The sequence below is a fragment of the Podarcis bocagei genome (assembly GCF_964188305.1).
Source record: "Podarcis bocagei genome assembly, chromosome: 12".
NCBI lineage: Eukaryota > Metazoa > Chordata > Lepidosauria > Squamata > Lacertidae > Podarcis > Podarcis bocagei.
The window spans coordinates 3,008,187-3,033,497 of record NC_138137.1 but is presented as its reverse complement, the minus strand read 5'-3'; the positions used below and the strand labels follow the sequence as shown (position 1 = coordinate 3,033,497).

Sequence of the window (25,311 nt, the reverse complement as noted above, 5' to 3'; positions counted from 1 at the left end):
ACATGCCCGAAGATTAAGGCTTTCTGGGAAATGATCTATAATGAAATGAAAAAGGTACTTAAATGTACTTTCCCTAAAAAACCAGAGGCCTTTCTCTTGGGCATTGTCGGCCAATTGGTGTCAAAGAGGGATAGAACTTTCTTTATGTATGCTACAACAGCAGCAAGAATACTTATCGCAAAGTATTGGAAGACACAAGATCTACCTACTCTGGAAGAATGGCAGATGAAAGTGATGGACTATATGACATTGGCCGAGATGACAGGCAGAATCCGTGATCAAGGAAAAGAGACGGCGGAAGAAGAATGGAGAAAATTTAAGAGATACCTGAAGGACTATTATAAACTTGATGAATGTTAGAATGTTGAGGTTTGCAGAAAAAAAGGGATACAGTGACATAAGAACAGACTATAGAAAAGATTAAGATGACAGAGCTTGGAAAGGAATACTTAGAAGTTGCTAAAAAATTATGGACATTGGAATGCAGAAGGGGGGGGTATGGGGGAGTCCCGGAAAAGAGGTTTATGAAAAAATGTTATGAAATTATACGTGTTTGTATGTCTTTTTAGGTGTTTGTTTGTCTTTAAAAATTTTTGTAAAACCAATAAAAATTTTATATATATATAAAAAAAAATGAAGCGTCTGTAACCCGAGGTACCACTGTACATAGTTTGGTGGTGCTCCAAGGTGCACTGTTGTCCCTTGAAGCACAGGAGTGCCTTTCATCAGCTTCAGCTCGTATGTCAGCTGCAGCCGCTCCTGCGCAGGAATCACTTCTCCACTGTAAGTCATGCGTTGGTAACTTCAGTATTGTATCACTGCAATGCACTCCAAATGGGGTTGCTTTTGGGTATGGTCCAGAAGCATCTGCATCATGAACACTTCTCTGATGTTCCATTCCCCATGTGATGTTCTTGATATAAATTTTAAATTTTTGAGCAGGGGTCAGCAAACTTTTTCAGCAGGGGGCCACAGCTGAAAAAGGTTGCTGACCCCTGATCTATGGCCTTCTAAATTTGTTTGTTTCTATGTTATGTATTAAGAAGATCAAACCTCTCCATTCCTCTCCATTCTGAAGGAAATCAGCCCTGAGTGCTCACTGGAAGGACAGATCGTGAAGCTGAGGCTCCAGTACTTTGGCCACCTCATGAGAAGAGAAGACTCCCTGGAAAAGACCCTGATGTTGGGAAAGATGGAGGGCACAAGGAGAAGGGGACGACAGAGGGCGAGATGGTAGGACAGTGTTCTCGAAGCTACCAGCATGAGTTTGACCAAACTGCGGGAGGTAGTGGAAGACAGGAGTGCCTGGCGTGCTCTGGTCCAGGGGGTCACAAAGAGTCGGACACGACTAAACGACTAAACAACAACATGTTATGTATTTTCGTGTTTTTATATTGTAAACCACCCTGTGATCCTCAGATGAAGGGTATTGTTGTTGTTGGTATGTTGATTTTTCTCTATTCCCTATTTGTACGGATGCCTCTCAATATCCCTCCAACAGCAGTCACTTCAGCGGAATGTTCCAAATATCTTCAATAAAACTTGGTGGCAGCAGAATACAGGCTACTATCAAACACTTCCATACAGCAAAAGCATTTTTAACAATGCAAGTCCTTCATAGGATGTGTGTCCCACTTCAGCAGTAAAAAGTACTGCAACGGTCTTCCTTTTTAAAAAATTCTACTTGCAATCATTCATTAGCCCCTTTCTCAAACACTTCAAAGCAATTCTCTGCTGCAATTGTTACGATGAACTAAGGATCAGCAGGGGTCAGCACTTCAAAACACCAGAAAGGGAATGATTAATTATTCATTTTTCCTCATTTTATAATAATACAGAAGACTAATTAAACAAACATCCTGTCCTTAGACTGCTGTGTGTAATATGACTCAAACAGGCCAAGTGCGGACATAACCATGGTTAGCGTATGATGGAGATGACATGTCACTTATTACAGCCTCTTTGGGATCTAATAGATGTCCCTTGTTTTTCAACTCACCACCACAGCCACTTTCAGAGAACTCTACAAAACGCCTATCCAACCCTCAGAAAAATCTGAGAATAAGAGCTAACTATACCCTCAACAACACATTAAAATGCAACAGAGGCTAATTAACAAGAGAGTCATCACGTGTTGTACTAGAAATTGGGAGGCCAAAGCCCCTCAGCCAGGAAGCTCACCAGGGGATCCCCTCCATGCTGTTGCGAGGATAACGTTGGAAGAGTGAAAACCACAAGTGTCCCTAGAGCTCCTTGGAGGAAAGTGGGATAGAAATGTAATAACAAACAAAAAACATTGTGCTTCTGAATTGTCTTGAGCTGCAATCCCTTGCTCATTCAGGGCCAAGTTATGCATTATATTACTCATATTCTTCAATATGCATAGAATCATGGAATCACAGAGTTGGAAGGGACCCCAGGGGTCATCTAGTCCAACCCCCTGAAATGCAGGAATCTCAGCTCAAGCATCCAGGACAGATGACCATCCAACCTCTGCTTAAAACCTCCCCAAGGAAGGAGGGTCCACCACCTTCTGAGGGAGTCTGTGACAGGCAAAACCAGCTGCCCAGCTCAGAGGGCCAGGCTTCTGTAATAGAGATATATAAGGAGCCAGGGCAGGTTCTCAGCCGCAGATCTCCATGGAGCCAACCCTGACCTAGTGAGTTCAAAATTTGAATGGGATGCTTCCTGATCATACACATTTACTCAAAAGTAAGCCCCACTAAGTTCCACAGGGCATCTTCTTAAGTAAATGCAGTGTCTGCAGCCTGTAACAGCTCTCATAAACAGCTCTGATAAACGGATCTTGCAACAAGCCAACTTCTTTTTTAATCTCACTGAAAATCCTGCTGTGCCCCACTCTCAATTTTGTCCTGATATTGGAAACTCAATAAATGACTGCTAGAAATAGGTTCTGGGCTCAGCTCTGAAATATTGTAAGAATTCTTGAAGGCAAGAATTCCTACCAAGCATTGATTTTCACATGGAAAGAGGAAATAGCTTCAAGCATCCCATGACTTATATATCTCCAAAGACTCTGAGCTCTACATTGCTTATTCAAATCATACAGATCTCCAACAGGGAATTGGGGGAGAAACCAGCTCCTAGTGTTGATGATAAAGATTACAAGCTCTCTTTTCTATTGTAATTAAACCAGCAGAGTTTGCTGGTGACCTTTCAGAAACACATATTCCCTAAATTATAAATGGAACATTGATCCACTATCCTTTATTACAAAACTAGCAATCAAAAGCTCCTGAGAATCTTTTTATCACATAAGTGCATTTGTAACTTATCAGTCCATAAAGAACCCACTGGAATAAGAAATGCCGAATTTGCATAATCAGCTCACTTGCTACACAGGGCGGCAAGGGAAATATTTATCTGGCCTAGTTCTTGTCAGAGTGATACCACTTCAGAGTGTAGGTTCACATAACAGAGTGCTTTCCTCACCATGGAAAACCAGATGATGGGGAGAAGCGCTCTAGCCGAGCCTCCTTTCTGACATGCTCCTCATGTTATCTGTGCAGATCCTTTCTTTTGAATGAAGAGCCATTCCATCACGTGAACCCCCTCTACACCCTGAAAAAAAATACATCCCAGACAAGAGATTTCCCACCTCAGTGAGGTCTAGGACCTGGATTCACACCTTTCCCTGAACATGTGATCTTGCTAATGGAAACTGCTGTATGGGAAATGGCTGGGCAGAAAGTACCTCAAGCCAGGCAGCGTATAAGCAAGTGGAGAGATGTGTAAAGTTATTATTACCTCTGTTCCACAGATGATGAAAATGACCTTTGTTGAAAGGCTGGTTCAGAATCAGAAGGCAAATCTTCAGGTTTCCTGCAAGAAAAGGTTGTATTGTTAATTCCCTGCACTACTTGGTATTCTCCTACAACCCATTTCTAGCTAATATACTGTACAGCCAGAAACCTAGAAAAGCTGCAGCATTATTGTGTATATTTTGAAGAGGACCACTTTGCTTTAAGTTTCATCTATTTGTGTGTATGTAAGTATCTATGCTCACTTTAAAGCAGGGTAAGAAGCTTCATGGGTACGTTTTAGTAATCTACTGACATTCAGTCTAAAACTAAAACAGGGATCCATTGTACTTCCATTAATACAACGTGCAGAAGACCAGAGTTCATCATATGAAGGGTAAATGATAAGAGTTTTCAAATTACTAGATTTACAGTGAAATTGGGCAGTGTGCTGCAGTGCTGGGGTGCCAGATTTAGCTTTGGGGACAGGACTGACTCCAGATTTGAAGGTCCCTCCAATAAAGTGTCCCTCTGGGTAGCCCCTGGCATCCGTTACCCCCAACCAGAAGGTTCGCTATCATCTAGAGAAAGCAACAGCGCAATGATCTGTAGTGAGCCATTTTAGATTTCTTGCAATGACCCAAAGTAGCATTGTTCCAGGATACAGTGGGATATTTTCAATGGTGGCATCTTGCTACAAACCAAACCCCAAGGAAAGGTAGGTGGGTATGATGAACCCAGTACAGGTATCAGCACCTATTGGCTACGCAAGTACACTGTGCCACTGGGGGAACTCTGGTTCAAAGCCCTGCTCAGCTAGAAAGCTCACCCAGTGACCCTGGGCAAGTAACTATCTCTTTCTCTCAGCCAAACCTACCTCATAGGATTGCTGTGAGATGCAAACTGTGCTCTGAGCTCTATGGAGGAAAGGGAAGGACATAAGAGAAAGAAAGAAAGAAAGAAAGAAAGAAAGAAAGAAAGAAAGAAAGAAAGAAAGAAAGACACTACTTCAATGCATGTTTATTGAGAAGTCCCACCAGGTTCAATGGGATTTACTACAACTTAAGTGCACAGGATTGCACAATGCACTTAGTAGGGAGCAGACACCAGAGTGGCTGGAGAGACCCAGCCAGATGGGCAGGTAGGTAGGTATGTATAAATAAATAATATACCTGCAGCCATCAAACTGTTAGAAGCCAAATAGATGGTACAGCTTTTATATGGTGCTCAACAAGGTCCCTCTGCCTATTGCACACCACTAGAACTGGTACTACAAGGGACGCGGGTGGCGCTGTGGGTTAAACCACAGAGCCTAGGGCTTGTCGATCGGAAGGTTGGCGGTTCGAATCCCTGTGATGGGGTGAGCTCCTGTTGTTCAGTCCCAGCTCCTAGCAGTTCAAAAGCACATCAAAGTGCAAGTAGATAAATATAGGTACCACTCCAGCAGTAAGATAAACGGCGTTTCTGTGTGCTGCTCTGGTTCGCCAGAAGCGGCTTAGTCATGCTGGCCAATAAAGCGAGATGAGCGTCGCAACCCCAGAGTCGTCCGCGACTGGACCTAATGGTCAGGGGTCTCTTTACCTTTACCTTAGAACTGGTTCAATTGAATGTTTTGAGACCAGCCCTACAAGTGCCTAAACACGTCTCCAATGCTACCATACATCTTGAAACTGGGTTCCTAAGAATTGAGGCCAGAGTATGGCTTCCCACACTTAATTATTGGCTGAGAATATCCTTCCTCCTGCGTGGCCTTGATCCCTTAACTCTTAAGGATGATTTCCAAACGACATGGAAACACGCAGCGATCAACGTTAACAACTCTAGGCTCCACCCCACAGATTCTACTTGACATGGGGTGTGAACAAGCTAGAAAAACCATTAAACAGAACGCAGAAGACACAGAATGCCAAGCAGATCTAGCCGGGTTCCCAAAATTCTTAATCAGGGTAACCAGAAAATACCTCATCTCCCAGATGCCATATATAGCCAACCTTGAAATTCCCAAACAGCGACGGGCTTTCCCTCTGGCCCGTTGCCAGGGCCTCCCTTCAGCCACCCAGGAAGGCCGTTTTAGGAAGACTCCTTACGAGAAGAAGAAATGGCCATATGACTCTGGGCGAGTGGAAACAACGGAACATGCCTTTTTTCACTGCCAATACTATACAGATCTACGAGCTAGGTTCATCTTGCCTATACTACACAAATTCCCAAGACGTACAGAACAACTCTATAACTCCCTACTACTCCAAGCTGTAAACCTAGATATCACATCCTCTGTTGCTAGATTTTGCGCTGCCATGACGGACATCTGTCGAAGGATGGTTTGTGCCACAAATCAGGACTCAGAGTCGCATTTAACCGCTTGTCTTTTGCTTCTATGTTTTAATTTTATGTGAGTTATAATCACTTTTAACTTTTATCCCTTTCCTTATTAAGTCTTATGTGCTTAATTTTTATCTTATGCTGGTCTGCAACCGTAATAAAGTTTGATGGTGATGATTAATAGGGAGTGAGCCCCACCAAACACAGTGGGATTTACTTTTGAGTAGCACACACAGGATTGCACTGTAAGTTACCAACCATCAGCCTGGATCTGAAGAATTACAAAACTGGTTCCATGAGACCAAGAGCCCTTAAATATGGACCCGCCTCCACCTTACACAGCAGCCCCTCCCCACACGAGGCAGGTCCCAGAAATAACTCAGAACTGAACACGGCTCATGTTATACCCCAGCCATGGTACATTCGCAAATTGGCTGCTTGGCACTACATAAGCCGCCTGTTTTCATCTAAATGTCATGTTGACAGAAGATTTCAGGTGTGTGTTTTACTTTCGCAAAGCCATTCTAAAATATTGTTCAGAACCCCAGCAAGAGGGGCGGAAATCTAGCTGAAACCAGAGGAGTAACCAGGGAGGCTGTTTACATTCTTTTACGGTCTTCTTGTAAATGAAGCAAATAATACAAAAAGGTCTCCAGTGTTTTCTCCGATAGTCCTGCCCCGAAACATCCCTGTGCTCTGGGAAGTGGGAGTGCATAACAGTATCTACATTACAAAAAGAAGTCAGAGAATGCAATATACCAAATGGATACTTGATATTTCATGCTTCAATTCCACAGAGTAAATACAACACTTAGTTTTAATAGGGAATGCATGTAATGGGACTTTGCATTTCCGAATTACCCCAAGGTGTTGTATAAAAATTTCTTCTTGTTCTTCAGTGCCTCAGGCCATCATCTTAGCATACATTCCAGTTGTTCCCATTTCCCTCAGATAGTCCCTATTTGTAGTCCTGTCTCTGATAAATCAGTCTCTCTTTCACCACTATTTTTCCCTGTCACATAGGCCACCTCCTGGTGGTTTGAAAAGACGTTAGGTGTGAATTGCTGGCAACAGTCCTTCCCTCAGGAATCCAGAAGCCCCATCTTCAAGTACCCAATGGGGGCGAGGGGAAGAGAAGCGCCTCATCTCCTGTGTGCACTTGCGGTGCTATCCGATGTGCATTTATTTGGAAGTAAGGCCCACCGTGTTCAGTGGCGTTTACTTCTATGTAAGCGTACCCAGGACTGAAGCCTAAGAAACCAGTGTTTGAGCTGATGAGATTTATTCTGCAACTCTGAAACTTATTTATACAACTATTTCCATACCACTTACACTCCAGAGAGTACAAAGCTGACTTCTAACTAGTAAAACAGCAACAAGTCATAACATAGTAAAATATTAGCACCAATTGCAGTAATCAGGCCTGCTTTCTGGTAAGCTTTCAATGCATGCTGGAAGCACCCCTAATAGCCACGGGGAAGTCTTCCGTAGGGTAGGTGCTGACAAAGAAGGCATTTCTCTGTACAATCATGAGTTGCACTTCTCCAAGCCATGGGTAGTAGAGCCTACTCTGCACATCTTAGTGCCCCAGGAGGAGGCCTTCTTAGATATACTAGTCCCAAGCTTGTTCTAAACCAATAAAAGAACATTAAACTTAGGCTGAGTAGCAAACTGGCAGCAAGTGCCGCTAGTTAAGTACAGGCAGGCATTACAGGCAACTCCCAATTTGCGGGTGGGGTGATTGAATTCCAGATATTGGGCATGCATAAGCCTGTTCCACATCCGCCCCCTTCAGTGTGCGTCTTGGCCGTCAATAAATGCAGCAAGAATGCCCTCTGAGCAACCTAGCCGCCACATTCTGCATTCAGAGAAGCCTCCGGACCACCCTTAAAAGACAGCCCCACGTACAAAGTATTAGCAGGAGGTGCCCCTTGTTTCTTTATTGTCCTTCTGCATGCCTCCCTTCACAATTCTGTTCCTCTGCTCTGAGAGCTAATTTCACTCCTCTTGTCATTCAAGCAATTTCCCATTTGCCTTGCCTTTCGCCTTCAAGGTCATCTGTTCCCTTGCTCTGCTATGTGCCAAATAGAGCACGAAGTGCCTTCAGCTGCCCTAGCCAGCATCTCCGCAGGCCAGATGCCCCCGTCTGTGTGAAATCCTGGTTCTGACATCCCTATGCAACTATGAAATGCAACTGGTGGAACGGGACAAGTCACTTTCTCTCATCTGTTTCACGTGGTTGCAGTAAAAATGCTTCACTGAGCATTCTGGACGATGGGTGGCATACAAAGGAAACAAATAGGGAGTGTCTTTTGTCTCACAGTCAGAATTTTGGGTTTCATATCCCGAGATGACTTGTTCAAAACTACAGAGAAGGAAACCCGAGATTAAATAATGGTTGTTGGCTGTGTCAGAAGAAAATGGAACCACAGAATCGTAGAATCACAATGTTGGAAGGGATCCCAAGAGTCATCTAGTCCAACTGCCTGCAATGTAGGAATCTCAGCTAAAGCATCCATGACAGATGACCATCCAACCTCTGCTTAAAAACCTCCAGGGGAAGGGGGGAGTCTGCAACCTCCTGAGGGAGTCTATTCCACTGTCAAGCAGCTCTTGCTGTCAGAAAAGTGTGCCTTTGAGGGTAAAGCCAAACCACTGGAGAGTTACAGTGCCTGCTGTGGCTGTAGAGACAAGTTTTGTTGCAGGTGGGGCAGATAAAGGCATCCGGTTGTGCTACTACAGGTGGACCATTGCATTTCTTCTCTCTGCGCTCCTCCTTGTAGTCATTCCTCCTCTGGTCACTGCTGTGGATACACAACCTGACTGTCATAACTATAAGTGGTCTATGTCACATGGCCACAAAGAGGGCAAATGCAAATCTCAGGTGCATAGTCAAGGTATTTTTTAGCCAAGTAGGTAATACAAGTACCTTGTAAGAAACACAGTTTATCTCAGGAGAAGAGCAGAGACATGATTATACCCTAACATCAGATGTAGAAGTAAGTTTTCATGTTTTAAAAAATCAAGGTTAAGAAATGAGGTACACCTTGAGAGGACTATGTGCTCCATTCTCTTTCCCAGGTGAATTCTTCTTTACTTTTACTTTTCCACATCAAGCACGTTTAGCACTTCATCTCTGCACCAACACCAATGCTAATTGTGGTTAGGTTATACCAACGTTTGAAAGAGGGGAGGCAGGAGAAATTCACAGGAAAGATAAGTACGGTATGTGGGCCTACTGACCTCTCACCCATGGCTCAGGAAATGGAAAATCAGCCCTGAGCCTGCCCTGGAGTAATAGGGAAGTGGGAAAGGAGAGCCAACAGGGAAAGGATAAAGCACATTAAACACCCTGGCTTCCAGGTATTCCCAGCTCAGTTACTTCTGCTTATGTTCTGCAGCTGAAGGACTACCAAACACCCACACTCAACAACAATAAATTCTTTTTGAGTTGTTCAACAATATAACACAAAATCAGTTCTTGAAATTTCAGGTATGTAAAATTCTTCTGAGATAACGTATCTCTGACCTCAACAATTGCTGAGGTATACAGGGAAAGAGTTGTTCCCTCGGGTAACTTCTTACTGTTTTAAGTGCATTTTTGCTTCATTTTTATGATGTGCTTTACTTGCAGCTTTTGCCGACTGAGCAGATCCAGTCATCTGCAGCATGAGGAGGTAATAATAAATCTTAAGTGCAAGGGGAACAGATATAAAATCTAAAATGAGTCTTTCTCTTTTACATTTTGGCTACACATGCCACACAAATGCCACACACACACACACTTCCCTCAACAATGGCATATTTCAATATACCCTCTTATTTTAAAAGTATTTTTGTCCCTTCAGTTGCCCCTTATGTAATGTTAGAGATCCTGTGAAGCCTTAACCATCTATGTGCTTCTATTTACAGAGCAAGGGTGTGTAGCTAATCAAAGTGCACTTAATCAAAAATTATTTGTAAGAATCCAAGCAACCAGAAAGTTCTAGGCAGCTCATTGCAAATCCCATTCAGACACTGGAATCTACCATACATCTTCCACTGTGAAGACAGATGCAAAGAATTCACTGAGCTTCACAGTCTCCTTAGTCTCCTTCAGGACACTTTTGACTCCCTTGTCATTCAAAGGTCCAACCACCTCTCTGCTCTTAATGTATTTAAATAATCTATTCTCCTTTTTGCAACGTGTGCCTCTGCTTGCATTACTTTTGCCAAAGTCTGTATTCCCTTTTGTTCTCATTTGGAGTCTTGGAGAAGACTTTCATTTTCTAAAAAAGGCCTTCTTGCCTCTAATGCAGAGCTTTCCAATCTGTGTGTCATGACACGTTAGTGTATCGACTGTCATGTGTAGGTGTGTTGCACGAACGCTCCCCATGTGCCTCCTGGGGCTGGAAAGGGGTTGGTTTAAGTACATCACCGACCGAAAAGTGTGGAAACTTCTGTGCTAGATGCTGGTGTGCAGGCCCTGCCCATACCCCTAGCTGACTTGCATTAGTCTGAAGGGGGGTCTAAGCGTGACGGATGCCAATGAAGTGTTAACTGGGGGCAAGATGCACTGGCATCTGAGGGAGAGCCAGCTGGCACATTCTCAACAGCCCCTTCACATAATCACTGCCCACAGGTACTGCACAAGGTTTTATGGTGCTATTCTAGATGTGTTTACTCTGAAGCATTTCCCCCTACTGTAGTGGTGCTTTACTTCCCACAACTATTCCCAGGTGTGTAGTCATTCTGCATGGCCTGCAAGCCTGTTTTAATGGCTGTGGGTATTCTTTTTGGAACGACCCCCTCCCCCCAAAAAACAATCCTGAGAATTTCATTCTTAGCTCCCACCTACAACCTAAGGCGGACTCCTAATAGTCCAGAAAACTAGGAAAGGGAGGAGTTGTCTCAGTGTCAGGCCTGATTTTGCCTGGCAAATCCCGTCCAGCATTCTATTTCTTGGTCATGTTGGAGTAGGACAAAGTGTTGCAAACTGATTCTGAAAGACAGATAGCGTGTTGGAAAGTATTCTGAGAGTTAATGGTAATTTTATTCTGATACAGTATTGTCATTTCTAGTTTTTAAGCCTTTAATACAGAATTTTGCTAGATTTGAAAAAAAATCCTCTTTTTTGAAATGAGTATTCTTTTCTTACGTCCTTCACCTAATTCCTAACTTTTGTGGGATCATTGGGAGTGGTAAAGACATTCTTGCTCTTCAGGTGAACAATCAAACACTGCTCCCTGTTGACTGACGTGTGTGCATTTGTGAATGTGATTGGACTTGCTTTGCCACTGAATTTATACATGAGTAAAGGGACGCTATTTTAGCACTTCACAAGCTGTCTTTTTTTAAAGCTTGCAATGCATTATTCCATTAAAGACAAGTAGACATAGCCTTCCCTGAAGTTTTAATTTTGTTTCAATTCACTGGAGGGTGGGGAATTCTGTCTACAAAATACATTGCAAAGTAAGTCACAGAAGGTATAGTACCTCTGAAACTATTTTTATAAGAGGAAACATGAGATAATGAATTATTTAATTTTACCCTGCATTTCAGAAAAGATGATGGAATTAAATACATGCACATATATATTGCCTTTGAACATGCTTTAAAGATCCATATAGACTAAATACGCATCTGTGGTAAGACCCTTACCGTAAGGGACAATATATGAAACATTAATAATGATGTAAATATTCATAGAACACCCAGAGTTGTTCAGCATAATGGGGACAAAGCAGGGAAAATTTTCTGAGTGCTGTTGTATTTTCCGCATAAGTTGCAACTCTTTGGGGAGAGAGGAAATAATGGCTAAAGGCAAGATGATAGGCAGAAGTTTGCAGAAGTTTCAGAAAAGTCCATTTCAAGATTCTGTTTAAATTTAGATGGAGTGGTTGAATTATTATTTTAAAAAATGTTTTTTAAAAAAGGTTAAAACACATTGGCCACTCTTCAGATTATGTATTCTGGTGGTAAGTTTACAACAAAATTATACAAAAAAGTATATTCTACACAAATGGTTTAATTACTTGTGAGCCAATGTTAGAAGTCTTAACCTTAAAGAATTATGAATTATTCTAGGACTAGTTGTCAAAGAAGCAAATAGTTCCAGACATTGAGATCTTGTGGTAAAGTCATCTTGGAAAAAAGCAGGCAAATATGTTTTGAAATGTAAAGTTGGCAGGAAAATCTGACACAGCCATATTTGTCTTCAAATGAGGAAGCTTTCCCAAAATTGAGGGGATTGGTAAAAAGGAAGTTGAAAGGCAAAATCAAGACAATCAAATCTCTCCAAATTGCTTGGGAGTTGTTTAAAACCACTATATTAGAAGCTCAGCTAGCATGTATACATGTGGCAACTATTTTGCATGGGGGTTCTCTTCCAGTGGAGAGCACATAAGCCTGACTCATTCCGACCCCATTCTGCTCTCTTCTGGGTCCAAAAGGACCCACGCTTTGGTGTCGCACATCAGTTGGATGCATGCAAAATGGTCACTGCCTGTAAAGCAGATCAAGAAAGATACCACCAGGGCCAAGAGGTTGTCTGCATGGTTAATGAATGGAGTCAAGTATTAGAGCAGAGCTTTCCAAATTTTCATGTCGATGACACACTTTTTAGACATGCATCATTTTGTGATGCAGTAATTCAGTTTTACTAGTAAACCAGAAGTTAAACTAACACCTTTGCAGCCCCAGGAGGACACCTGCACACTGCAGCCGACACACTAACATGTCATGACAGAGTTTGGAAAGCTCTGATCTAGCATATGGACTAGCAGGAGTTCCCAATAGTTATGGGATCCGTAACCAAAGGTACCAAACATCTGAAGAGCACTAAGGCATAACTATTTATGGTTTATCAGGTGATTTATAGAAGAAGAAGAAGAAGAAGAAGAAGAAGAAGAAGAAGAAGAAGAAGAAGAAGAAGAAGAAGAAGAAAAAGAGGAAGAAGAAGTTGTTATTTATACCCCGCCCATCTGCCTTGGTATCCTCAGCCACTTTGGGTGGCTCCCAACAGAATTAAAGCACAATAAAACATCAAACATAGGGCTGCCTTCAGATGGCTTCTAAATGTCAGACAGTTGTTTACTTCCTTGACATCTGATGGGAGGGCGTTCCACAGGGCACCACTACCAAGAAGGCCCTCTGCCTGGTTCCCTGTAACCTCACTTCTCTCAGGGAGGGAACTGCCAGAAGGCCCTCGGAGCTGGACCTCAGTATCCAGGCTGAACGATTGAGGTGGAGATGCTCCTTCAGGTATACTGGGCTGAGGCCATTTAGGGCTTTAAAGGTCAACACCGGCACTTTGAATTGTGCTCGGAAACGTACTGGAAGCCAATGCAGGTCTTTCAGGACTGGTGTAATATAGTCCCAGTGGCCACTCCCAATCACCCGTCTATCTGCTGCATTCTGGATTAGCTACAGTTTCCTTCAAAGGTAGCCCCACGTACAGCGCATTGCAGTAGTCCAAGATGGAGGTAACTAGAGCATGCACCACTCTGGCGAGACAGTCTGTAGGCAGGTAGGGTCTCAGCCTGTGTAGCAGATGGAACTGGTAGACAGGTGCCCTGGACACAGAATTGACCTGTGCCTCCATGGACAACTGTGAGTCCAAAATGACTCCTAGGCTTACCCTTTTCAGGACCAGGGAGTCTTCCACACCCGCCCATCCCCTGCCCCCCCAAAACAGTACTTCTGTTTTGTCAGGATTCAACCTCAATCTGTTAGCCGCCATCCATCCTCCAGGCACTCACACAGGACCTTCACCGCCTTCACTGGTTCAGATTTGAAGGAGAGGTAGAGCTGGGTGTCATCTGCATACTGATGAACACCCAGCCCAAACCCCCTAATGATCTCTCCCAGCGGCTTCATATAGATATTAAAAAGCATGGGGGAGAGGACGGAACCCTGAGGCACCCCACAAGTGAGAGCCCAGGGGTCTGAACACTCATCCCCCAACAATAAATAAACAAACATATTTCTTGTTTCATTTATCAATTCATCATTTTTTCAGGGATCTCAGAGTGGCTTGGCACATTCACTGATATTTGCTCCTATTCCCTATAGCTCACCATTCCAAGACTCACTTGCACCGTTTGGGTTCCGAAAAATGGATGATTTACCGGTATTTCCAGGTTTTTGGCATTCGGAAGCCGAAACATTTGAAAACGGAGCCGTTTGAGAACCAAGGTTTGACTGTATTCCTTCAAAAGCCAAGTAACTACAGCGGTACCTCGGGTTACAGATGCTTCAGGTGACAAACGCTTCAGGTTTCAGAGTCCAGCTAACCCAGAAATAGTACCTTGGGTTAAGAACTTTGCTTCAGGATGAGAACAAGAATTGTGTGGCGCGGCGGCAGCGGGAGGCCCCATTAGCTAAAGTGGTACCTCAGGTTAAGAACAGTTTCAGGTTAAGAACAGACCTCCAGAACGAATTAAGTTCTTAACCCGAGGTACCACTGTATTCTGTTACTTTAAGCTCCAAATAGTTAGATAGATTGGGATAGATTAGGAATGGGTCTCAGCCTCATGTAGCCACACACATCTGTTGAGTTGAGTTAACCTAATATTTGTATTCCACTTTTTGAACAACAAACGTTGAGCTCAAAGCAGCTCACAACAATTGCAAGAGCATTAGAAGACAACAAAATGTTGTAAGCACTATACAGTGGTACCTCAGGTTACATACGCTTCAGGTTACATACTCTGATAACCCAGAAATAGTGCTTCAGGTTAAGAACTTTGCTTCAGGATGAGAACAGAAATTGTACTCCGGCGGCGCGGCAGCAGCGGGAGGCCTCATTAGCTAAAGTGGTGCTTCAGGTTAAGAACAGTTTCAGGTTAAGAACAGACCTCCAGAACGAATTAAGTTCTTAACCCGAGGTACCACTGTAATATAAAACAAAGTAGCATATAAAGCAGGCAACAGCAACAAATTCATGAAAACCATTAATGCAATTCAATAAAGCCATAGTAACTCATACTATATTGCCAGGATACTTCCTAATCACATGAAACCTTAATCCAGAACAATGAAACTTGGATCATCTACTGGTTATCAAATGCACTGCTTTTCAGTAAAGTGATGGGTGCAAGCCTCCGACAGTCCATGCGACTCTAGGACTTCCCTTCCTTTGGAAATAAGTGAACAACTGAGCCAGGAGATTTCACAATTACTGGACCCTGGACCCCCTAACCTGGGGAGAGAAGAATCCCTTTTCCAACAGTGCCACGGGGGGTGGGGGGTAATTGTGTGAGTATCTGGCACCCCCAGCAACAAAGAAGGAGGAAGCGATGGGCCAAGGGCTGCTCCCAATCTCTCCCCCTCATCTCTCCCCAGATACAACTTGAGGTTTGAGGAGTAACAAAAGTTCACTTGACTGTTGGAAAATTTCACATTTGATTAAATATAGTGTGTGTGTGTGAGCTCCTAAAGAGGAAAGCAAAAATAAACTTATATTAAATCTACACACACGCCACCGCCCCCCCCCCAAAGCCATGAAGAAAAAGCATCGCTGAGAAAAACTCGAGCCAAGGATTTAAAAATGAAAAGCCTATTTAATGAAAAGAAAAAACAAATGGCATTTAAAACTTAATAGCTCTGAGGCCTAATAACAAATGTCAGCTTCCTTTTTTAACTTTTATTTTTTAATAATCACAGGCTGTGTTATGTGAAGAGGGAGCCATTTTTAATGAAATGGGTGCTACTTATGTCAGCTCAACTCTCCAGAGAGAGTCTTGGTTGTACTAATGGAAAATGAAAATACATATGCCTGGGAGCCAAACCATAAACACAATAAAAATCAATGAGGGAAAGAAAAACTCTGGCACTTAATACTGTCAGTGTCTTTGCTGTTCATCATCCTTCAGTGAAAAGTGTTCCTTTTGGTTATAAATTCCTCATCTGACACTTAAGACCACATACTCCAAATACTTCTGCTTATTTATTCAGGCTGAGTTCATATTAACTTGTCCAACGAAAAAGCTAAAATTGGATGAAAGAACTAGCCACTGCTTCATTGCTGTTGATGGAGATTTGGATTCAGATGAATCCTGACCTGAGCTGGGCTGCCTAGCCTGAGGCAAAGTGGGACCCTGACAAAGCTGCATGCAGAAAAACAGGGACTCCTCAACTGCTCTGTGGCACCTCAGGGATCCCGGCATCCAAAAATTACTGCAGATCTGCACTTAAAGCAAATGATGTCCCCATGCTTCTCATAAATGGGGGGGAGGGGAGAGAGATGGAACAACCCTGAAAAGCTTAAACTTAAACTTAAGATCATGCTATGATCAGATAGGGAGATTCTTCTCAACAGTCAAGGCTAGTTATAATAAGAGGAGATTCATTTACCAACACTCTCAATTTTGCAAGAGAAAAATGGAGCTCTTTCTCGTTCTTCTCGTCTCCCTATCCTGGCAGAAGGAAGGTGCCAGGACAGGGAGATGAGAAGAACCAGAAAGAGCTCCATTTTGACTGACAGCCTGTAATCGGAGGGAATGCCTTGACCCAGGAATCAAATCCCTTTTAATTCTCTGTCACCTCAAAAAATCAACTTTTAAAAGTCCCAAGGTCAATTTTTCTGCAAACTGGCAGGTTTCTTACCCAGGAGAACCTCTCTCATGTCTACAATTTTCACCAAATGCCCAGAAAACACTATGGGCGATTGCGATTCCTGTTTTACCCTATTCAGAGCTGTAGTGTCTGCCCCCAAATAAAAAAAGTTACAGGCATTTCCATTTTAAAGAAAATAAACATTAAATTATTAATGTGCCCTGTACATATGCCCCTATATCTATTTGCCTACAACTTGGGGGGCCTTTTTCACTTTTTCAGGGCTACTCTGCCTACAGTTTCAACAACTTCAGCCAAAAAAAGGTAGAAATGATATGGAGGGGACAGATGAGAGCAAAAAATTAAAACAAAACGATTGCTTCTAATTTCTTCTTCATCAGAGTAGCAAACAGCCTAATAACCAAATATTATACTCTCCAGGAAAAAAATCCCGACCTTTTTGTTTTAAACAAATAAATCTGTAATTCCGCAAGAGATCAGCTAAACTGCTAACTGCAATCTTGCAGATTCACAGATGAATCATTTAATCCAATTATCTCACTTTCTCTCAAAAATCTAGCTATTTCAGCATTAAAAAAGTGATTTAAATGCCTAATTTGGCACCAAATGCTAGTATAATAAAAACAAATATAGGAACCTGAAACATTTCCATTTTCTCAGATACCCACTGCAGATATAATGGTCATGAATTCCAGATCTGTTTAAATCATAATTTTAATCATTTTCTTATACTAAATGGGACAGCTATGGATTACAAAGAATCAGAATTGCTCAATACAATATGTGAGTCGTCCTAAGGAATAATGCCAAAGCAGCAAGGTATTTCCCTCATACACAAGGTGAAGAAGTTTCAAGTAGAATTATGATCATAATGCATTAAGCTGTGTAAATCAAATATAATCCTGTTAATTTTGTGTCTCCATGGATCAGAGCACCTCCACTACTTCACTACCCTGACTACTTCAGACACTACAAATTATCCCAAATATTTTTCTGTCTTCGAAGATCAGCAGACCACTTGTTCAATACAAGGTGGACAAGGCTGACCAATGCCAGCCTGAGCTAATTCCCCCCACTCTCTGTGAGAGCATCTCACATGTAAGAGCCTTTAATAGGAGAACTGTCTCCATCAGTCTGGTGTCTCTCCCTTCCAGAACCACTTTTACAAAATAAAACACTGTTGCGCGCCACCTATTCTCTGAGTGGTACGAGATTCCAGGGGTTCCAGGTGCTTTCCCAGGGTTCGTGTTTCCTTTGAAATGAGGAAGAACAGAGACTGTGGTATCTTCAGGATAGATGGCTTATTTACACATATTTACAACCAGAGCCTACTATGGAGGGCTTCATAGCATGGTTTTCTAGCACAGATCCACTTCCTTTGTTTCCTTAATGGCCCGCTACCTTACCAGGAAGGTAGCCTGGCTATTCCAGGAATTGGATGGACCGCTGACCTGACCTAGCAGGCCTGTCTTATGGTCTTATGAAGAGAAATCCCTGTGCATGAATAAGTTATTTATTAGTATTAGCTTTATAATATTTATATCCCACCTCAAGGTGGTTCAAAAAAATTAAAATGAACATGAATAAAACACAGAAAGCTAAGAACATATAAAAGATAATAGTTCAAAGCTATTACAAAACATTATAAAAACAAATATTTTAAAATACAGATGGATGCCTTTAGGCATGCTGGAACTCTGCCTTGTTTGAAGGAGGCGCTGGCCTTTTTAATGAGTCAGGAAGGGCAGGGGCACGTGGCAGCTCTCACATTTCCAGAGCCTGCATCATCCCCGGTCTCTGAGCCAAGGTGGCTCCCCAGTCCCAGGCAGACTTCCTCCCAACACCTGATCCTTGTTAGCTGGAAATGCCACAGATTCAGCCAGGCACCTTTCGCATGCAAGGCGAAAGCAGCCATGTCAAGCAGCCATGGTCCCTACCCGTTCCTGCGCATGCAAATCTCTTTGAGCCAGATACTCTGCAGGTCATGTTTAAGTAACCTTTATAATGATGTATAGGATGCAGGTGGCGCTGTGGTCTAAACCACTGAGCCTCTTGGGCTTGCTGATCAGAAGGTCGGCGGTTCGAATCCATGCGACAGGTGAGCTCCTGTTGCTCTGTCCCTGCTCCTGCCCACCTAGCAGTTTGAAAGCACGCCAGTGCAAGTAGATAAATAGGTACTGCTGTGGCGGGAAGGTAAACAGCGTTTCCGTGCACTGCTCTGCTTTCGGTGTTCCGCTGCGCCAGAAGCGGCTTAGTCATGCTGGTCACATGACCCGGGAAAACTGTCTGCGGACAAACGCCAGCTCCCTCGGCCTGTAAAGCAAGATGAGCGCTGCAACCCCAGAGTCATTTGCAACTGGACGTAACTGTCAGGGGTCCTTTACCTTTACCTTTTATCATGATGTATAGCCAGAATCCAAAGAGTTATACAACTAGTTCCGCATGGACAAAAGCTTTAAGGGTTTATGTTTCTCAGGAATCAAACTCTTAATGCCAGATGGAAAACAATTCTCTGAAACTGGACTTGTGCTATGTCATGGAAGCTCAAAATCCCAGGTACTTGGGTATGTCTTTACTCAGCTCATTGGATCCTGCTGCCTATGTCAGCTATTCTGGTGCCATAGGTTAGGATAAAAAAATAAACAGTGGTCTTTTGACTGGTAAAAAGAAACTGTGAGTGTATGTGATGATGCATGAGAAAAGAGATGCATGCAGCTGAACATTAGTTATAAACATTATAGCAAGAAATAACAGTTTCGCAAGTGCTTCCAAAGCAAAGTTTCCACTCCCACAGGCAATCTAGGAGGAGCTGAAGATGTCTTTTGAAGGCAGAACTTCCCAGTGATTTTAAAACAATCTCCCATAGGGGGTGATTTTCCTCCAACATCCTTTGTTTACTGTCTCTGTTGCTTCTAGCTAGCTCCTTGATAGTTGCCAGAGAAGATGATAGCAGCTCTAGCACACGCTAATGGAGAACCAAAAAACAGCATTATCTGCTTCCTGGCACAGTTTCCAACTCATCATGATTCCTATGTTTTTGTTGAAAAATATTATGTTATTTACAGTTCTCTGAGAAATAAAGTTTGAGAATGAACTAAAACAGCACCACACAGGAAGGCACCTTGCAGTTCCCACAATAACCTTAGGTTTCTTGTACGTGAAAAATAAAGGCTGTGACTGAAACGCTCCAATATGCAGGTGTCCATGGTTTAAGAGTGGAGCTTCCTTTTTCTATTCTGCAAGGTGAAGGAATCGCTCTTGCCATAAAATTAAAGTCTCCATGAATTCATGGGCAGCAAAATGGCAAATGCAATTCAATGTACACAAGTGTAAAGTGATGCATGTTGGAGCAAAATAAGTAAATTTCATGTGTGCCCTCATGGAGTCTGAACTAGAGGTGATGGACCAGAAGAAGGACCTTGAGGTCATGGCAGATAGCTGGATGCAGATGTCAACCCAGCAGGCAGCAGCTGCAAAAAAGGCAAAATCCATGGTAGGGATCATAGAATTGGAAGGGAGCCTGAGGATCATCTAGTCCAACCCCTGAATTGCAGGAATATTCAGCTGTGCCATGCAGGGATCGAACCTTCAACCTTGGCATTATCAGCACCATGCTCTAGCCAACTTCAGAAGAAAACAGTTTTAAAATAAAACTGCCAATATCATAATGCCATTATACAAATCTATGGTGCAAACACATTCGGAGTACTGTGTGCAGTTCTGGTAGTTGGGAAAAGTTCAGAAAAGGGCCACCAAAACGATCCCGGGGTGGAGCGACTTCCCTGTGAGGAAAGGCTGCAGCGTTGGGGACTTCTTCATTTAGAGAAAAGGAAAGTAAGGGATGACATGACAGAAGTCTATAAAATTATGAATAGCATGGAGGAAGTGACTACAGAAAGGTTTTCTCCTCTCTAGAGGGGGGAATACTAGAACTTGTGGACATCCCATGAGGCATAATGTTGGGAGATTGGGGACAGATCAAAGAAAGGAGTTCTTCACACAGCACCTAGTTAAACTATGGCCTTTGCTCTCTAAGGAGGCAGTGATGGCCACCAGCTTGGCTGGCTTTAAAAGAGGACTGGGCAAATTCATGGAGGAGAAAAGGGCCCTCAACGGCTATGTGCCACAAGGCCTCTGCTCTGCCTCAACGGCTGGAGGCAGCAATATTTCTGAATACCAGCTGCTGGAGAAACCACAGGACAGCTCCAAATCCCCAGACTTTAAGTGAGGACCACAGAGAGAGTCCAAAGTTAACAAAAGTGACCATGTGAAAGGAACAATAATGAATGATGCCCTTCACTAGGTTTTTGAAAATTAAAATCAGAAGCTGATTAAGACAACAATTCTAACCTAATTTATCTGGAAGTAAGCCCAATGAATTCAGTGGGACTTACTTCTGAATAGACAGGGTTAGGATTGCAGCCTTGATGCCTATTAGTTATCTTTAGCAACAAGCAAGCAAAAGATGAAAGGCATTCCCAGCAAAAGTCCCTGCAACCAACTGGCGGAAATCCACATGGTGGTTCTTTTTCAACAGATTCCACTGCTATCCCTACTTCACAAAATGGCAGCAGCTGGCAGAAAAGGGTGGGATAGAAATGCAATCAGTCACCAATTGGTGATTACTTTCTACTGGTCTTTATCTTTAGAAATTGCTAATTTTGGGGGCCATGGAGTTTTCCTTGCAGCAAGGAGTTGCATAGCTCAGCTTTCCTCAAGCTAAGTATTTTTCTGGAAATACTGTGACTCAGCCTCCCCATTTTAAGTAGAATTTGCTGATCCAAAGACTGCAAGTGGAGCTTTTTTCTTTTGCATTTCTGTCTTCCCACCCACACAGCTCTCAAAGTATTATTATCCATTTCCTGTAATTTCTTCTCCTATTCTCTTATCATGCTCAACTGCCCAAACTGCCAGTTTCTTTCATTTCTCTTCCCTGGTCCTTTTATATTCACTGCTTCCTCCTCTAACAGTTTTCCTCTATTATCCCCTTCCCCTCTATTCCCAATTTATTGGTAGTGATGATAATAAATATTGACCTTCTATCTTTCTTTCCAATTTCCTTCAAAGCTTCCTTCGGAGGAAGAGCACCTTCCCTCCTTCCTTCCACTTCCAAACTTTCCCATCTCCTGCCCACCTTGATACAGCAGCCAGTGAGCTGTTGGTGTTGACACTGGTCCAACCAAAGGGCTGTGGCATGGCCAGGGGGCAGGGCAGGCAAGTGAGGGTGCACCAGGGAGACAATGGCACTGACGCCCACCTAAAAGTGTTTGGAAAACGTAAGTCTTAAAGGGACTCAAAATGTCATGATTACTGCACTCAGACCTAATTCAAAATTAATGCTCATATCTTCTAATGCACTGCATTTTGCTTTTCTATCAAAAATGCCTTTGGTTATACAACAGATGCTGCTTTTATAAACAACCTAGCAGTGTGACCATATTTACTTAGCTCATCTGTATCCTTCATTCAAAGAGAATGAAATCCATTATTTCTAAGGGGTGAAGATGAATCCTATGTAGGGTTTTTTGAATACCCATTAAAACAGACTTTATCAAATTTAAATCCAAAATCTTATCTTAATACTTCACTGACCTGGAATTCACCTATCTATCAGATCTGAAGTCTACACTGTCTAGAACCAGGGACCTCAGAGAAATGTAGCCACCCAAAGTCACTGTATAACCCCAAGCTCTAACGTGATGGGGGGGGGGGCTTATCTTTACCAACTTTTCTATTGAGGAAAACCTACTGCAGAAGAATTTTGTATATAGAGGAGATTGGTTAATTGGTTTTTACGGTTGTTCCTCCTTGCTTACTGGCAAAGGGTTAAACTCTTTGGTTTGCTTTATTGTCTTGATTTGCTGCTTGTGCTTGGGGGATAAGAGACCAGGATGTGGAAGGATCTATAGCTGAGCCAGCTGAAGGCTGAGAAGCTGCCAGGAGCAGTGCAGCGGAAGGTTAACTACATATGCCAGGTAGGGCTAGGCTGTACCTGGCTTTCAACACTGTGATATATCAGCAACCAAATACCACAATATGCTGAACGTCAATAAATTGGAGTATCGCTCAGCCCTAATGCTGGCCCCCATCTATTGACCTATCTCACCTTGGAGGTGATGTAACATCCCTCACACCATCTCAAAAACGGCTTCTGAAACAGGTTGAGGTATTCAGATATCAGGCCAGTCAGCATGTCGCCTCTAAGCGTCTAAGGCAGAGGTTCTCAACCTGTGGGTCCCCAGATGTTGTTGGACTACAACTCCCATCACTGCTAGCTAGCAAGGCCAGAGCTCAGGGATGATGGGAGTTGTAGTCCAACAACATCTGGGGACCCACAGGTTGAGAACTGCTGGTCTAACGGAATGTTTCTCAAACTTGGGTCCTCAGCTGTTGTTGAACTACTACAACTCCCACCACCCCTAGGTAGCAGGACCAGTGATGAGGGATGATGGGAGTTGTAGTGGGAGCCAAGAACAGCTGGAACCCAAGTTTAATAAATACTGGTCTAAGGTATATAAGTCTCCCTTTGGCGTTGGCCCTCCCTGCCAGGGAGGGTGCTGCATACTCCGTTATTGTTCCCTGGAGTTCTTGATAACTGAATGAGGAAGCATTTTATCCTGCTTATGCTATGTTATTCTGCTTAAAGATTGCTCCACTGCTTTGTATTCTGAATTAAGCCTGCTACTTAAGAAAAATCTTTGGAAAATTTGTTTTTTTATTAACACTTTCAGAGCAACAATATAACATACTCCTTTAATTTGTCTGTATAAACAGTCTCTTGAGGCTTTAATTTTCTTTTTAAAAGATCCCTTAGAAAGAACAATCCTTAAATTGGAACTTTTCCCGAACCTTCTCGTTCATTAACATACACAGATCCACATATTCACTGAGAAGGAACCACTTTTCATTGTCTTCCTTTGCATTGTTGCAGTGCCAGAGAGAGAAAATAAAGGCAACTTTAAAGCAAAACACTGAGAAGGGAGTAACGGGCCACAGCAAATGAAAACATTCCAGTTTAGCACCCAATAAGCATTCCTTGGTTGACCGCAAGTGAGAGATACATCTTTATCTCAATGTTTTGTGGTCATTTAGAAGGGTGTTGCATGTGGCCAACGGAAGGATATTTTCAATTCTGCTACAAACAATAAGCGGATAATCCAGACCACCCGCTGCACGTAGCAATGAGCATGTCTAGTGTAGCGTGAGCAGGAGTCGCTGGAGGAAGTGGTCATTGGTAGGAACTTCCACATGTGTGGTGATGCTTCTCAAAGGGGGAAAAAAGGTGTGCCGAGGCTCTGGAACACCTCCATGCCTTGATTCTGCCTGCCTAAGAGATGATCATATCCATACTTTGCATGAAGGTCACAGGGCAGCCCTGGACCAGCCACTATATCTGAGCCCAATCCGTCTTGGGGGGGGGGAGTGCTGTAGGGTGGGACACCCTAGAGGAAGGGTAGGATGAAAATTTAATTAAGTGGAGAATTCCACATATCCCACAGCAAAGATTCCAGAGGTGCAAAATTGGAAATAAATCCAAATATGAATGAACTGGATATTACAGGAGAAAAACGACTCAGAGCTTTTTGGCTTACTTCAAAAAAGCCTGACAAACTTTCTTTGAGATTTAAGCAAATATTAGCTGGCAGAACAGGTCAAAAAAGGTGGATGGAGTAATTGAGTACAGTTTAAGAACATGAGCAGTTTGTTCTTGCTGATAAATTAGACAGCTGTTCTGAATTACATTTCATGCTGTTTTTGCACAACAGCTAATTTCCTGCTGGTAGTTCTAAAGTGACTTGGAAGCGTATGCAATTAACTCCACCACCTTTTCTTTATCCTTCAATAAAAGCATCAATTGTATTTGCTTACGGTGAATTTGCAGGGGTTTCTTCCTTCTCCTTCTCTTCCTAAAACTTTAGAATACATGTATTAGATGTCTAATGTGGGCTTCATAATTCAGAAGCCATATTTTGACATCTGAATTATTATAAAAGCCAACAACAATGCTGGCACTCCTGTAAAACTTGATTGAACTAATGGAGCCTTTCAATTCATGAAATAGTTTTTCTCTATTTCCCACCACTACCGCATAGCATCACACACACATTTGTGTGAGTAGGAAGGCATGTTGAGCAGTTCATGTGTATAACAACTAGCCAATGTGTATATTCACCTGGCCTCATGGAGAATGTGCACAGAATCCTTCCAGAAATAACTGTTCATATTTCCCAATCAATATACATAATCTCCATTAGGCCTTTTGGGAATGTGAATACCTTGACAATTTTGTACGTTCTCTAGCCAATATGGACATTCTTCAGTCGGTATGCATTGTCTCCACAAAACATGACTTCTTTTCTATTTCTGGTTCAGAAGTGTGCAATCTGCACCCCCTGGACTGCTTCTGCCCCACTACCCAATCTTCCATGACCCACAACACATCCTCCTGCTGATCAGTCAAGGCAGGAGGAAAGAGGACCTCCAGGTAAAATTAACTGATTCTGCAGTTCAGACTCCTTTCCATTATCCTCAGCTGTTCGCCCGCCAACTGAGCAGAACAAGGCAGACTTGCAGGGAGAGGAAAGTTTGCAACCCTCCCCCTGCCCTAGCCCTTGCTACTAAACATAGGAAAAAAGCTTTTGTTTTCAAATTGACATTTATCCACAAGCCT

At 42.9% G+C, this 25,311-nt stretch overlaps 1 protein-coding gene across 11 annotated transcripts in view; it reads right to left on the bottom strand.

Annotated features, from left to right (window-relative positions):
- The window catches only part of TPK1 (thiamin pyrophosphokinase 1), a 448,208-nt gene that overhangs the window by 203,550 nt on the left and 219,347 nt on the right, over positions 1-25,311 (bottom strand). For 9 of the 11 annotated variants that reach the window (XM_081165242.1, XM_081165241.1, XM_081165239.1 and 6 more), the window contains exon 3: positions 3,769-3,843. The exons of the other annotated variants lie outside the window; for them this stretch is intronic. In XM_081165242.1, the coding sequence (XP_081021368.1) occupies positions 3,769-3,843 (75 nt within the window). The remainder of the gene's footprint in view (positions 1-3,768; positions 3,844-25,311) is intronic. 11 annotated transcript variants of the gene reach the window in all.